Here is a 17634-nt window from a genome sequence, read left to right on the forward strand (position 1 = left end):
CCGAAAAAAGAAACCGTTAGTTTAGATAGAGTCATCTAGATTAGAAATAATTCTAAAATTTTATTTAAAATGGTATCAGAAGAAAACGGATTCTAGATTTAAATATGTTAGATCTAGATCTAGACTTCTAGACTCTATATTAATTACAAGAAATATTCTAGATCTAGAGTCTATTTTTGTTTTGTTGCTGCAACATTCACTGATCTATATATCTAAGTTGAGATCTGATCCAGGAAAGATAACTCTCAATTATTCGATCTAAACTCGCATTTGTTGTTTTCATAAATTTACAATGACAGAATCTGAGAATGGGAAGGACATCATTTCATGGGCTGACCCGCAATATATTTGTCTTAACAAAAACAAAAAATAGATCTAGATTTATTAGTAAGAAAACCCATAATTCTTTATTATAAAATATAATGAAATAAAAATGAAAAACTATCATGGAATCCACATATTGTTGATGAAACTACAAAAAAATCAAACAAAGCATTAGGATTTATTAAAAGAAATTTCTATAAATCAAATAAGAACATAAAACTAAAATGTTACTTAACCTTGGTTAGGCCAATAATAGAATATGCATCCTCTGTTTGGGACCCCTCAACTCAAGAAAACATTAAGAAACTGGAACAGACACAAAATAGAGCAGTGAGATTCATAACAAACTAATATTCACATTTGACTAGAGTAACACCTTTAGTAAAATCACTAAATTTAGAAAGCCTTCAGGACAGAAGGCTCAAAAGTAAAGTAGCAATCATACATAAAACACTGAACCATAATCTTCAAATACAAAAACAAAATTTAATAAAATACTCTGAAAGACACAAAGATAAAGGCACATTCCTTGTCCCATATGCTAGGACAAATTTGTACAAATACTCCTTCTTCCCTAGTGCTATTAGAGCATGGAATGGGTTGCCTGAGCTAGCCAGGAAAACCAGTGACTTGGCAGAATTTAAGTCATTGGTTAATATGCATGACTAAATGCATGACGTGTAGGACGTAATCATCTTCTTTTTTGAAGTAACGTCTGTATTATATAAGATAAGATAAGAATGTATAGATCTTTATATAAATTTATAAATATAAAATATTAAATCTAGATTCTAGTCTAGTGACATTCACTCATATCATAATCATAAGTCTCATACTAGTCATACTAATTTAATAGACAGTATAGAGTGTTTAAACGTTTGGAAACACTTTGGCACGATCTTTTGTTTTTTATTTATAGTTCAGTAATGGCAATACCTAGAAGAAAAAAAAAGAAAGTACCCAGAAAATCTTCAACTTTTAATCTATAATAATAAGTCTGTTGCAAGTCTCTGCATTGCATTTTTCATATTGAAATTCATGTAAACTTACTGTACTCTGTAGGGTCGTCAACATTTGAAAACACTTTTTTTCGAGGTGCAACAAATGAATACACTGAGAAGAATTTGTAAACACGTTAATTAAAATGTTTTTAAAATTAATTTTAATTTAAGATTCCTAACTAAAGTCATTTTTAACATTTACTTCAGCATCTATTCTTTCTTTTTATTTAGTCTGGAGTATAAATATGGTTGCCTAGAGTGCCTAGTCTTTGTAGTATTTTAGGTGATATCAATGTCCCCTCCCCCTTATAAAAATACATTCTTTTTTTTTTTTTGCTTGATGCAGGAGATGTTTAATATTTAGATTCTGTTATAAATATTTTGGTATTTTTATTAATTTGATTTCAAAGAAATAAAACAATAACAACACTTTTTTTTTTTAAACATAGATATATTTACATTTATATATACAAATATACAGCCAATATTTACAATTGATCTTTACAATTTTACAAAAAAACGTCTACATATTTATATACATATTTAGCCTTTAAGTATTTATTTAGCTGCAAAGGAAATGTTTATTTTAAACATATTTACATTTAGATATTTACATATATACATTTTATACACATACTACATACACTAATACAGACATACAGCAGATGTTAACTCATTTTATACAATTAAAATTTGCATATTTGCATAAAGGCATGGAAACCGCCCAATGTCAAGATCATTGATCTGGGCAACATAATTGACACACAAAAGAAAGATCTTCAAGTTCTTCAGTTGTCAAATTATTTGACACGTAAGTGCATTCCACATGAAGCCACCGATCACATATTTCACACAGGATCTAAATATTTCCACCTTTTTTGCCACAATCTGAGCAAGTATCTTTTGTGGTTTGATTTATTACTTGGTCAGCACCATCAACACCTGCAGCCAGCTCTTTTTCCATCTCTCCCTTCTTAATAATGGATTGTCATCGCTGTCTTCATCTATGTCTTTTGAAGTACTCGGTTTGTTCATTTTCTTAGTTTCTAGTTTCTTCCTTTCTATTACTTGCTTGTGCATTTGTTTTTCTACTATTTCCTTGTCCTTCACAACTTTGTTAGTTGCCTTTTCTTAGAGACATTTCATTTTTATCAATTGCCTCTATGGCAGCTTTAACAATTTCAAGCTTGTGGTGAATATATTTTCTTTTCTTCTCTGAAGCCATATAGTCTAAACACTTATAGATGATCAAGTATTGGATACAGGTATCTAGACTGTCACAGAGAGAAAAAAAGTATAATAAACAAATCAAATTAATAAAGCAATTAGATCTAACTTAGTCATAGTTAGCTCAACTCTTATATTTTACTACTGTTTCCATTTGCTTCTGTACGACATTTGTAAATAATTGTAATCACCCCTCCTTTTATTTCTAATTCTGTTCAGTGAATAATCTGGGCTGTTTAGTGCGTGTTTTCCAACCATTTTTAAACCCTAAAACACAAGTCTGCTATAGTTAATACGTCAGGATGCTTAAAAATAGCAATCATCCCTGACCTGGTTTCATTTTCTCTACGTAGGAGAAAAAAAAAAGTTCACGTACCTGTGGTCTTTGACCCCGTGTAACCTCGATCGTCTGGACAGCAACGAATAGCAGGCGTGCAGGAAAGAAACAGAAATGATGCATGCGCATTACCAATGTAGTAGTTTTCCATTTCCTTTTACAATAAAAGCGCCGTGATTAAAAAACTACGATGGGTGTTTCCAAACCGTATGTGTTTCCAAATGTTTAAATACTCTAGTAGTCATAGTCAATCTACTAATCTAGTAAAAAATTCTAGTTACTGTTTGTTTCTTCAATGAAATTTTCCAGAAATATGCGACAGATATTTTTTTTAAGATCTACCAGATGCAGGAATTTCAACTACATTGAAAGACCTGTTGACTCCACGAAATATATATGAAGTGGTGGCCATGGTTAGGAAACGAAGGGCAATGGTTTATATAAATATAAGTAAAGAAAGGACTATACTCGTCTATACACCCCACAGATTTTGCCATGGCATTTTAAAATTTTATTTATTAAATTATTTTTTTTATATTTATACAAAAAATTGTCAGACATTTCACTTGTCACAAAAGAATCTTTTCTCATTTGATGTTAGTAGATATCTAAGGAATCCCCCCCCCCAAACCTTCCAATATAAGCTAAAAGATTTATAGTACTGATATAAATCTCTTAGTGGTGCAAATAGTTGAGTTTATATATAATCAACCTTTTTTTTTTGTGGATTTAAGATCAGCTTAAAGTGACCAAAATTAATGAAATAAAATATTGTTATAACTATGCCATGCGCACCGCCATCTAAGCTAGAAGGTGCGCACTGTGATAAACTAGACTGAGAAGGATGTCAACATTAGGAAGAGAAGAGAGAACGATTTCATCCCAAGTTGAGAGCCGAAGTGAAAAGACTGCGCCTAAGAAAGATGATGTTTTATAAACTTATGATGTCGTGTAAATAAAGATATATGTCCATCGTTGAGTTGCCTCACTTAAGTTATTACAATATGTTAATATTTTAAAATATTTACTCATTAGTTCTTTATCAAACCGTGTCTTCTGACATCCCTCACCATACTGCAAGAGATTAGCGCCAAAATGTAATAGAAATCTGAAAGAACATCCAAATTCTTTTAAATTAAAAAGAAACAAATGAAGCAGTTTTGCAATGTGAAACAACAATGTATGATGCATCCACTAACTAGCAGTAATTCATTTTGTTTAAAGGTATATCCCTTTCTCTCATCTTTTGATTATTTTTTTTTTATTCAGATCATCTCTTCCCACAAAATATTGTGTCTTCACATCAAGCCTTCTGTAGATCTATTGTGGATACAACTAATAAGTTAACATCTAAGAACAAGTATAGCTTTTGTGAGAGTCGTGATAAAATTACTGGGTTACTTTTGAAAACAAACCACAGCACTTGCAAAACTCAATGTAAAGTTAAACATGGCCCCATATCTGTTTATGAGCAAAAGGTCTCGCAAGGGGAGTTAAATAGAGATGCCCATCAACTCAAGGTTGTTGAAAGACTGCAGAAACTACATGAAACTTTAAAGTCCTATCAACCTGACGTAGCCACTACCAAGCAGAAAAAATCGTTTTGGTTTCAGGTAAGAACAAAAGCATGTGTTTTGTTTTTGACATGTGCCGGTAAACATCATCTTATCTTATCTTATATATTACAGACGTTTCGCATTTCATGTGTCAATCTAGTCATGCATGTTAATTGATGACTAAAACTTTGCCAAGTCGTTGGTTCTCCTGGCTGATTCAGGCAACCCATTCCATTCTCTAATTGCACTAAGGAAGAAGGAGCATTTGTACGAATTTGTTCTAGTGTATGGAATAAGAAATGTGCCTCTATCTTTGTGTCTTTCTGAGTATTTCATTAGGTTTTGTTTTTCTATTTGTACATTATGGTTTAGTGTTTTTATGTATTATAGCTACTTTACTTTTTATTCTGTCCTGAAGTGTCTCTAAGTTTTAAAATTTTACAATGAAATGAAAAGTTGTTTTAATAATTTATCTTTTTCACAATTTGCCAACTTTTGTAATATTCCTGTCTGTATATAATATCATCAGATTCTTGATATTGTGTTTCTTCAACGATGCAAGCCATCAAAATTCTTCATCATCCTAGACAGAAGCTCTAGCATATTTTTTCCTTTCCAGATTTTTCTTTTTGACTTTTTCCATTTGTTACCTCACTGGTTTCATGAAGGATAATCTTGGCCAAACACAATCTCCAGATCATCTGTGATGATTGTACTTGTACATATAGAAATGTTAATTGTTAGTAGAATCTTGGTTTTAAGTTAGCATGAATTCTATGTTTATTTGTTTTGATTTCATTGACCTGTTAGTTAAAGTAGAGTTACAGCCCTTGAGAAAAATGTTATTGTTGTCAATGCCTGAGTGTTTGGACTAATGGTAGAAGTACTGTAGAAGGCAATTTTTATAGTTTTTATATATTTAATAGTTTAACATTTGATGGTGCTGTTTACAGTTACAGTTTATTTTGATTGCTTTTATTAAATTTATATTTCTATTCTTAATTAATCCATGGGGTTTCTTTGAATTGTTGAAAGATGTAGGTTTATATGTCCAAGGTCGAGCTGCAACAATTTTCATTCTTTTAACAACCTTCCTTTTTTTTTTTTATCGTATTGCAATGTACTAGTATACAATGATCTTGAGTTGTAGATTTAATGAGATATTAATTTTGTATTGTTTTCTAATATATTTGAAGCATTTGTATTAAATATTATTATTTTGCGTCAGAATGTTGAGAAAAAAGAGAGATATGTTAAAGGACTTTACCTCCATGGTAGTGTAGGTGAGTAATATGCCTGAAGATGTAATTTCTTTTGTAAAGAACTTTTTTTTTTTATATATATATGTGACTCTTTTTTTTCTGCTTTGCCAATATCTTGTTAACATTTAAGTATCATAAATACTTATATTTAGTATCATAGACATTTTTAAGCTGCACATAATAGTAAGCAAGGATATAATTTCTTTTTTTGAAGTTTTTAGAAATACAAATATTTTTGCCATATGGTTATTACACTTATTACATATAAAGTGGTTAATATAGTATATAAAATAATGTAAACTAAAAAAGTAAAGTTCCCCTTTCAGACCTTAGGATCTTATGGGGCAGATGATGTAAAGGTAATTTTTTTCTGTGGCCTGTGGTTAATGAGGCTGTTATGTGGCCATCACAATGACCAACCTTCTTTATTTTTCCCCAACTAATGTCAAGCATTTTACCGCTCAGCCACAGCACTTCCATATGAAATAATGGGCTAATAATTAATTTATTTAACGTAGGAGGTTTCTAGCTATATTAATCCAGGCTTTTGTATCATTCCATGATCTTAATCTCGTAATACATACCTGTAATAGAATTGATTGTTTTAAGATTTTCAAACTTTGATGAATATTTTATTAATTGACTTTTAAAAAATGATTTTTAACAATCATTGTTATCTCTCTGCTAGGTACTGGTAAGACTATGCTAATGGATATGTTTCATGACACAAGTGATGTCATTAGAAAGCAGCGGGTACATTTTCACAAGTTTATGCTTGATGTTCATAAAAGTAAGTCTTTGGTTGTCACATCTGATAAATGTAAGGTTTTTGGAAGGGGAAAAATAAGTTGTGAATCGTAAATATAATTTTCATATATCTGATGCAGTTAATGAAAAGAAAGTTTAAAAAAAAAAATATTTAGCTAATGGTAGCAAATGTTTTTGCTGTGATGTGACATGACTTGGTAGTTCTAACCTGAAAGTCACTTTTTTTTTTTTGTTAACAGGGATTCATGCTTTAAAGAAACTACAGCCCAAGATAACAACCACCATGAATAGTCAACCTTTTGACCCCATCAGTCCAATAGCCTATCAAATAAGTCAGGAAGCTTGGCTTCTATGTTTTGATGAGTTCCAGGTGATATTTCTTTGTTTCTTTAAATTTTTAAAAATTATATCTTGATTACTTTTAAATAACATTGGATCCTCAGGGAAAATATGATTCTGACAACAGAAATTAACTTATGGAATATAGAGGAAGGACATTTTATGTTATACAAAAAAACAACCTTTTAAATACTATTTTTAAAAGTCAGGGCGCTAGTAACTTGTTTTTAAAGCAGTGTCACATTTTCTTACCATTAAACAACCCTGGTTCATATTAACACTCAAAGTAATAAAACTACTCCACACTGGACATTGCTTCTCTACAACATAATGTGTTCTTCAATAGCATATGGATGGTTGTCTGGTCGTGCGGTGTGCGCGCTGGACTGTCGTTTGGATTTATCGATGGTCCCGGGTTCAAACCCTGCTCGCTCCCATCGTCCTGCGGGAGGTTTGGACTAGGAAGTAAACTATCTTCAACTCTGAAGGAACATCCGAAACATGTAAACACACATTTTACAAACATGTTAGCATAAGACATTCTTAAACAACCTAAACAGTACTTGTAAAATACATTGACTTTCTGTATTCAATCTTCAACTTACTAACTTTTATGTCAACATACTGTTATAATATTTTCAATAATATGTATAATAAATAGGGCATACTTCTGGTATTCAATGACATTATCCAGATGCTGTAAACATTAATTATAAGGTCTAAACACAAAGTCCAAACATCTCATTGTTTTACACAGTACATCACGCAAGCATTTTTGTTTATTCTATACTTTATGCTCAAATACATTTAGCTATTGAATATACTATTTCTTGTATTCATAATAAATAGTTGAAAGTAATTCTTTCTTACTTCAAATGCTTAAATTTAGTGAACACTCTTAACCTGATACTGATTATACTCTAATCCTTGTTTTATCTTTATTGGAGTAGTAGCATTTTATATAGATACTAGCCATATGTTACCCGCGGCTCGCGGGTCTCAATATGTGTGTCACTGATATAGTACATTAGAATTGATTGTGGGAAGCGTGGTCAAGAGGCTGAGTACGCTTGAACTTGGCTTGGCTTGGCTACCTATGAAGGGGGCTCAAGGCTCGACACCCGACTCGAGTTGAGCTGTGTTTACTGAGCACCTAAAGGCAGCATGGAAACAAATGTGAATGGACCATAGTGCACTGAGCATTCTATACACATGAAAGTAGCGCTATATAAAAGCTATAATAATAATTAGAAACAATTAAACAAAATAATAATGTTATAAGTAAAGCTGATGCTTGAATGTAAAAATGGTTTGAACAGTGCTATTAAAATAGCTAATCGACCTAATTCCATTTTTGTTACAAAAAGATTTGCTTGCATATATATTGAGATCTAGATCTAGAGTCTAATACAGTTTTTGACCTAGATTAAACATAGATTCATTTGTTTAAATTAAGTAAAATAATGTACTGTCACTAATTATTCTTGATCTATCATTTTAAGATTGAATTTAAGGTTCAATAAGCTTATTAATTATTTTATGTTAGTATATTTAATATCACCCATATAGAGTCTTATTAGCTTGTCCAATGACAGTGTGTTTTCACTGCGCATGTTAGGTTTGCGCGATACATGAATGAAACTTTTAGGTCAACACGGCATCACAGCTATAGCGAACAAATGTATGAAAAATGCTTTAGAAAAACAAATTCGAATGTTAATTAGATTAAAATATGAAATGAATGAACTATAATTAGTATGTTCATGTGTTAAAGTACAAAACTATCTTTGCAAAGAGAAGTTTTATCATCTTAGAGTTGATTTAGAGTTTTAGACCTAGGAATAGAGAGATGTGTAACAATTCGGTCTTGTCTAATGAAAGAATGTACATTATGTACGTCAGGACTTCTAACTTTGCAGATATAAGGAACAAATTTATGTCAAAATGCTTTTGAAAGACAAATTTGAAGCTTAATTTTATTAAATAAAGAAATCAATAGACTATATTTTGTAATTTCGTGTGTCAAAGTAAAAAACGATATGTGCAAAGTATAGTTCTTAAAATTTGTCTAGATCTAAATCCTTTCGATCTTTTCTCATGTCAACATGGTAAACATAGCCTAGATTTATAAGATACAATACTTATATAGAGTTGGTCAACTTTTTTTTTTTTTTTTTTTTGAGGGTCTTAAGTTTGTTTTAGGGCTACAATACATACACTACAGTCTAAGTTAGTACCCAAGGAAATTTCTGCCAAGTTTTATCAAGATCGGTGAAAAACACACACACACACATACATGCACACATACACACATATATACACATATATATATATACATATATTACATCACATCACATAAAACATAACATAACATACATTCCATTCCATTCCATACATGCATACATACATTCCATACATACATACATACATACATACATATATACATACATTACATTATATTACATACATACATACCATGGGCGTAGCGGGGGGGGGGGGAATTATATATATATATATATATGTGTGTGTGTGTGTACATATTTAATCCCAATTACATTCTGACCCTTCATTCTTTCGGAAGACGTTTATTGTGCCCTAGAATAGATTCTTCCTGGAATTAGTGGAAAACGCCGAGCACTATTTCTGGTATTGAAAGCCAACAAAATGCATATTCTGAGGTATCTACAGTGCATTATCTCGCTATTAAAAGTTTTATGTCAAAAACGTAATGTGCTATTCTTTCTGACCGTTCGGCGCATTTTCGGCAAGCTGTTTCCGCAACTCTTATTTTGCGTAATTCATTTTGTCTGAGAACATGTCCCACAAAACCTCATGCGACGCTCTGTCACAACCTTACTAAGGGTTCAGCTCCCAGTTCGGCATATGATTTCTTTGGTTTAGACCCGATCTCTATGACTGACTCCTAAAATCTGTCCTAGCCATCTTTGTTGAGCCACATTTAGTGTGTTTCAATTTCAGCAGAAGACTATTTACACTTTATTAATGGAGCCCAAGCCACTGGTAGAAATTTGTAACCTTTCTTGACTACGCTCTTGGAATTACATGCCTGTATTTCGTTTTAGATTTTATATCGAAAAGGAAAGTTTTTTCGTCTTAATCATCTGTTGAGGGGTTTTAATTCAAAACCCCATTTTGCTACAATCATAGAATTTGGTGACTGTAGTTTGCTTTAAAATAATATTGAAGAGAGAGGTTTTCAACTCTAATGCTCTATAGGGGAATTTTAAACTCAAAACCATCTGGAGGGGTTTTAAACTTTAAAGAAAAAGCCATCTGGAGGAGGGGAATTTAAACTCAAAACCCACTTTGGCTACACTCATAGCATTTTGAGTGCGTAATTTGCTTTTTTTTTTAAATATTGAAGAGGTAGTTTTCAGCTTCAAACCCCGCTAGCAGGGGGTTTTAAACTCAAAACCCCTTTGGCTACACTCATAGATTTTATAGTGTGAATTTGCTTTTTTTTTTTTATATTGAATAGGTACTTTTTAGCTTACAAATCCCAACTGGAGGGGGGGTGGAATTAAACTCAAAACCCCTTTGGCTACGCTGATAGAAATTTGCTTTTTGTATATTGAAGAGGGGGTTTATCGTAAATTTTGGAGGGGGTTTTAAAATCAAAATCTTCCTTAACTGTGCTGTTGGAATTTGGGGATTGTTGTTTGCATTTTTTTGTTTTGTTTTATAGAAGAGGGGGATTTAACTGCAAAAACCTCTGGTAGGGGGTTTAAAACTCAAAACCCCCTGTAGTGTGTTTTAAACTCAAAGCCCCTGGTAAGGGGTTTTAAACTCAAAACCCCCTGCTAGAGGGATTTGTATCTCGAAACTCTCTAATAGGGGTTTTTAAAATCTCAAAACCCCCCTGGTAGGGTAAGTGATGATTTAGTATTAAAATCTCACCTAAAATAAACAAAATCAAAGCAAAAAATCAGTCACCCCCCCCCCCCCCCCGGCTACGCCCATGATACATACATACATACATACGCCTTACTTTCTGCTTTATATATTAGATATTGAATTAAAAGATAATTGTTCTAGTAAATGTATTGTAATATGTACTATGTAAGGATTTATAGTTTTTGTAGTTATCTTTGTTGTTGATTTTATGTTTGGTTTCTTACAGAAACTCCAATAATAAAGTTTTGTTTTATTACAGGTGACAGATGTGGCTGATGCTATGATTCTTAAACGACTTTTCACAGAGATGTTTAAAAATGGAGTAGTTGTGGTAGCTACATCTAACAGACCCCCAGATGGTGAGTTTTGAGAGATTCAGAATCCCAACTACTGTAATTGCATGTTTATAGTATTAAAATTTTTTGTTTCAAATCTTCGAGTGTCAATGAAAATTGTTTGTTTATTAACTAAGAATTTAAAAAAAAAATGATTTGAAGTTAGCTAACAGAAATGAGAAAAAATAATTAGTGCAAGCTTATGGCCGACTTTTTTTTTTTTTACTTTAGAAAAGAACTAAACACTATGTTTTTGTTTTTCTTTACATCTTTCAGATCTTTACAAAAATGGACTTCAACGAGCTAATTTTCTCCCATTTATTGATGTTCTCAAAGTATGTTGTATTTTTGTTTTCTGGTGTTTTTTTTATTAATGATTATCAACACTGTAAAAATATTTATCAATTTTTTTTAGTTTTTCAAATTAACATCTGTTGTTTTTCTTATTGTTTCAATCAATATTTTATTAGAAGTACTGTGAGATTATCCCCCTTGATTCTGGTATTGATTACAGAATGCTGTCCCTTCCTGGGGAAGGCAAAGTTTATTTTGTGTGAGTACTTAATTTCATTTTGTAAATTATTTCTCCTGATAGTTCTTTTAATATTTAATTCATATAAATGTACATCAAATTCAGTTATCTCTATTTATAAATGACAAGCTTACTCAACACAAATTCATCATCAACATCCTCCAGCTCCCTTTGAGTTAGGGCTTGAGATGCTCAAATCCTCTATTGCAAAAGCCCTGGACAGAAACCTTGCTGTTGTTTATAGGTCAAGAACTTATGGCTTCCCAGACCTATTGAAAAGGAGATTAGCAAGTCTGGGGCAATAAAAAAGAATATCAGTTCCCATAACAGGTCCAGTGTAAATCAGTGTGGCCTGAACCTTGTGAAGTATGTATGAACCAACAGGACAGTGGCCTGTCCTGCACTTTTCTGTAAGAGCTTGTTCTGGCTTGGGCAGCCTCCTGTGCTCCCAAATTCTGAGATTTTGTGACCATTTTTCCATTTCTGTCGTTTGGATTGTTGCCAGAACATGATGGAAACTCAATATACTAATTGTTTCACTTACCTAACAATTTTAGAAGTTTGCATTTTCTAACCTTATCATATCCTTAGACTAACAAAGCACTTTTTATGCTGGATATTGCCTTGAAGCTCAACAGCTTGGAAGGGTCAATACTTACACATGAATGTGTTTTACCCTCAAATCCACTGCTGATTATTATTGCCTTATTTTACCTTTTTTTTTTTGCTTGTCATAAAGAAAAGGCTGTTTTTCCACTTCCTTTTCATTTTTAAAGTAGAATAATTCAAAAAAGATTAAATATAGCAAAGCAAGGGTAACCACTGGGTGGGTCATGTGACCATTGACCTCTGGCTGGCAAAGACTACTGATCAGAAATATTCTTTTTTTTTTCAGGAGGAAGGGGGGGTAAGGGATGATCTAGTGGCTGGTTTCCTTGGCACTTTGTCGCTGCATGGTGGCATTGTCAAATGTAGGGTCCATAGTCCATGCCCTGGTCAGGACAGTCCCTTATTTTGCAATATTTGGTTCACCATTTTTCTCTCATTAAAAATTTTGTCCTTAGTTCCACCTTTATATTAAACGTAATTTGAATGCATTATTTTTAGGAGGACATGAATAAGTGAGGACTTCGGAGTACACATTAAATTATATTTAAAATTAGTAAAGATTGTTGTTTTTGGTAATTAAAAATTTAAAATGAATATGTGGAGTCAGTGTAGCCTGCAGTGGATATTTGTAATATTAGTTTTAATAGTCTTTACTAGTTAAAAATAGATAATGTCTTAAATCTAAAGATTACACAAGATCAGTTCAGTGTACTTCAAAATAAAATAGTTACAAAATTAACTAACCTTAACTAAATAGGTAAAAATATTGGACTTTGTTATGTTTCTGTTTTATCCTACAAATTAAACAAGTACAATGTGTTGTTTTTTTTCTTTTTAAGTTGTATACAAGACAAGCTAGTACTAATGTTTTGTTGTAATCTGACCTTTTTATTTATGTATTCAGAGGCTCACCTGATGAAACAAATATGCATATTGACAAAATTATCCAGGAATTTCAGTTTCTATACAAACTTGGTAAGATAATGACAGCATATAATAATTTTACAAATCTACATGAGTTTTTTTTCATCAAAACATCTGAATATCATTTTTAATCTCTTAGAGTTATCATCTAAAACTTTGACTGTTCTGGGTAGAAAATTGGTGCTACCAAAAACATATGATAAGATTCTGGATACTTCATTTGATGATATGTGCAGAAAGGTATGTAACTGTATGCAATATTTGTTCTATTTATAAGAAAAAAATGTTGTTTTTTTTTGCTGCAATAGACATCAGAAGCAAAATAATTTCTATACCATGTTTTAATCTAAGTAAAGGCAGTCGGCTGCTATGCTGGCCACATTAGACCCATAGAAACAGATGGATGGATTGCTAGGTCTAAAAGAGGTACTTTACTTCATCTATTGTTGTTCACAACAAAGGTTGTCTAAGTATAGATTCTCAACATTTTGCTTTCTATGTGGTATGCATTTAAGACTGTTTTTACAATTGTCCCAAGTTTAAAGACTACCTGCTGTCATCCCTTTGCTGTATTGCAGGTTTGGGTTAGAGTGTAATAATCTTCATTTCTGAAGAACATCTGGAACCTATTAGCCAAAGACAAAAACAGAAATCAAGTATATTACACATAAAGATATCAATACATTTTGATATTACAAAGATCTACTTTTTATTTAGTAAGATATAGTAAATAAGTAATCTGTGATGTATAGGGCAGATGATGTAAAAGTCATCTGTTTCTGTGGCCCACGGTTAACGAGTAAGATATAGTAGTGAATCACTAATACTTTTTGTCTTGCAAGTATTAAAAATGCTTCTTATTGCTTTGCAGCTTTAAAAACATTTTCTTTCACTTAGGAAATGTAAAATGGCACAAATTTGCAATGTTTGACTGTTTAAGGTTGACCATCTAAATGATAATGGGAGCCACACTGCTCTAAAAATTTTAAATAAAAAGTATTTTAACTAAAATTAAAATGGGCTATCATTATATCGGTTGTAAGATTATTCCAGTGCTATTAGATTGTAAACAGCTTCTGTCTGTTGATTTCTGCATTACAGAACCTGGGAGCTGTAGACTACTTGGAAATATGCAGAGAGTTTGACATTGTGGTGTTGCGTGATGTTCCCAACATGTGCCTGGGTGCCAGATCAGAAGCTCGACGGTTTACAACATTAATAGACACTCTGTATGACAACAAGGTAGGTCTACCTGAGATCATAGCTTCAATTTTAAACTATGCATATTCCTAATTGGTACAGTATGTTTAGAGAACAGATATAAAAAAAAAAAAAGAAACATGCCACATTTGAAAATTCATTGTATAGGTTTTAAACAAACCTTTTTTATTCAGGAGGCAGCACAATCAAAACATATCACTGTACAAGTGAGTGCATTTTTAAAACTAATTCCACTTGGTTTCGACTCGAAGAAATATTTTTAATATAGAATAAATTTATTAATTCTTGTGCTAATTCTTTATTTTCCCAACCTGTTGTAGCTGTATAGGTAAACCTCAGTTTCCTGGTCCTACAAATTAGGAATGTATTACAGTTATTAGTTATATTTTATTCTTTCATTAAATATAAACCTCTTTAAGAGCTGTTCCATTGTATCTTTCCTTTTTTGTTTAAATTATAATTTTTTTAAAGAACAAATGATTGCTTGATTTTCATTCTTTTAGGTATTTTCAAGTTAAAAAACAAAAAGAGGTTAAGTGTGAGTAATAGGGAAACAAAAATGAACAGCAGTTATAATTGTGTGGCATATTTCTGTCTTACATTCAGATAAATTAGTAATAATGTATAGGTTAAATACATTGCAATATTTCTTTCATACTTGTTTCTTCGTAGGTAAAACTTATTATGAGTGCTGCATCAGAACCAAAGTATTTGTTTAGTGTAGGTACCATCACCACTAAAGAATCTGATGCCAACAGGACTTTGATGGATGACCTTGGTATCAGTGATGTAAGACTCAATAGCAATTTGTTTGAACCATTATGTAAGAGTATAAGTAAACCCCCTTATAGAACAAAAACTAGAGAGAGAGCTGCCAGATCAGGAAACCACTATGCAGTTCATTTCAGATAAAAGACTACTCATCTAAATCCTCCAACAATAAAAATGAAAATGAAGAAGAAGAAAGAAGAGTATACATTTTTGTGAGTAGCTGCTGCTGTGTGCCCAAGTTTCCACTAAACTTTATAGAACCATATATAGAGATCTCAGAGGGAAGATCTTAATTACGTTTCTGTTAATTTTATTATTTTCAAAAAAAAAAAAAAAGGTAAAACAAAAAAAATAATTGTGTACTGGTAACTAAAATACAAATATATATCTGGTTTACTTTAGTTAGAAAACATTTACCTCAAGATTTTCTAGACTTTGTGGAAAGTTTAAGTAAACCAGTAACTTTTACCTCATCTTCTGATTCTCTTAAGTGAAGGAATTAAATTTAGACTAGAAGTCCAAATTGAAAGATTCTGGCTCAGTAGACCAACATTTCAAGCCATGGCAGCAGCAATCTCATTAGATAATTGATTTTTAATTGAGTGATAAATTTTAAATAGGGTTTCCAGTTCTTCTCTAGCCATATGAAAGTCCTTTTTTAATTCAAAATATTGGGTTTGGCTGATTGAGTCTGCTAGTGCTACAAAGTTGTTATTTTTTGAGTGATTTTTTTTCTCCTCAGAATTCGGAACTTGCCAAGTCTAGTTTATTTACTGGAGAGGAAGAAATTTTTGCCTTTGATAGAGTTGTATCTAGACTAACCCAGATGCAAACCAAAGAATATTGGGAAAGAAATTCATCAGTTGTGACATTGCATGGAAGCACAGTGCCTGAGACACAGTCAAATAAAAGTGTATCCAGCTCTTGACAAGAGTAGAATATTAGTGACTGTATTAGTTGTCTAGAAATTAGTCATCCCTTTTGGGGCTTTTTATTTATTTGAAAAAGTGTGATAATTGTAAGTATTATTCAGGAAATGGAGATTATAATTATGTCCTTTTAATTTCTGTTTTAGGCTAAAACTGTAATTTCTTTAGCACAGAACCTTTAACCTTTTATCAAATGATGCATTGATCTTTTTACAGTCATGTTTGGCTAATCTTAATTTACAAAAACTTATGTAAATAGAAAATTACTATATTGATTAGCTTAACATAACAAAAAGAAAACTTTTATTTAAACATTGAACTCATGATATGCATAATTTTAATTCAAATGCATGTTGTTTATTAGCAACATACATTTTTTAAATTAGTATTTTTTGTAATTTTCTGAAATTTTGAAGTGATGAGTTTTGAATATTAATTACTCATGCTGTTTTGATGTCGAGGTTTAAATTGATTCTAGTGTAATGAGTGATTTTATTAAAGTGCTCCCTGTTTCAATTATCTCACACTAGAATGGTATGTCAAAAAGATGTTTTATATAATATTTTTAATTTTCATACATTTTATTTTATTTTAAATTTGGCATTACTGGTATTTTAGAAATATTGTTTTTTTTTATTGCTTATTAACTCTATTGATGAAATAATAGACAGAACTGTTATGATGCTGTGTTATACACATGTTTGTGTGGGTAATAATTCCAATTAAAAACAGTATTTTTAGATACCCGGTTATTTTTTAATCAATGCACTGCCCAGTGAAGGAATTGACTGTTTATTTGATTTGTTAGTCAAAGTTTAAATAATTAGTGACATTTGTTTCAATGTGAAAAATAACTTTTAGATAATACTCAACCATGGCACCTTTGTGCAAATAGTATTAGAATCTCATTAAATACATTATTTTTAAAATATTGCCTTAAGAAAAAAAATTGGCAGGTTTAGAAAATGTCCATTGTTTTACACATAATATATTATTTACCTTTGAAAGTTATATTATCATCAATAAAAAATATATATATATAAACGAATGTAGCAGTTTGAAAGTTGACACCATCAATAAAAATACTGTGTAACTTAAATAAATAAAATGAAATGCAAAAAAAAATGTTTGTTTTTTTCTTATTTAGTTTAGTATACATGTTCTATATTAATTAGTAAAATTAGAAAACCTAACTGACATTAGACCCTGGCAGTGCTTCTTGTTCTATAGTCATTTATTCAGAAAGCTTGACCTATATTTTTAAAAAGTCAATGGATGTATCTTTTTTTCTTTGACACAAGGTCTCTGAACTTTTTGACTTCATTTAGTAATTTAGCACGTAAATAGGGAGAATAAAATGAATAGTATATTAGCCTAATTAATCTGTAGAAATACACATTTAAGCTTATGTTTGATTTATTAAATTTTTTTCTAATTTTAAATGTGAACAATGTTTTAAATTTTGATTTATTTTGTAAGTGATTTTCTTAAAGGATAATTTATAAGTTAGCGTGTAGCTTTTTGGAATATCTTGTGTAGAGAGCATTAAAGTATTTATAAGCTAGGCAGAATTAAATTTTAAAA

The 17634-nt window shown here is 31.2% G+C and overlaps 1 protein-coding gene across 1 annotated transcript; it reads left to right on the forward strand.

Moving 5' to 3' along the window:
* Positions 1–232: 232 nt before the first annotated feature.
* LOC106063430 (AFG1-like ATPase) lies at positions 233–17175 on the forward strand. The gene is made up of 13 exons (XM_056035117.1): positions 233–387; positions 4159–4502; positions 5674–5728; positions 6396–6497; positions 6715–6845; positions 10989–11088; positions 11341–11399; positions 11535–11617; positions 13110–13180; positions 13269–13369; positions 14231–14371; positions 15023–15139; positions 15864–17175. Exons 1-13 carry the CDS (start codon positions 309–311, stop codon positions 16047–16049), a joined length of 1569 nt encoding a protein of 522 aa, XP_055891092.1. The 5' UTR covers positions 233–308; the 3' UTR covers positions 16050–17175.
* The last annotated feature ends 459 nt before the right edge of the window (positions 17176–17634 follow it).

The sequence above is a fragment of the Biomphalaria glabrata genome, chromosome 7 (assembly GCF_947242115.1).
Source record: "Biomphalaria glabrata chromosome 7, xgBioGlab47.1, whole genome shotgun sequence".
Lineage (NCBI taxonomy): Eukaryota > Metazoa > Mollusca > Gastropoda > Planorbidae > Biomphalaria > Biomphalaria glabrata.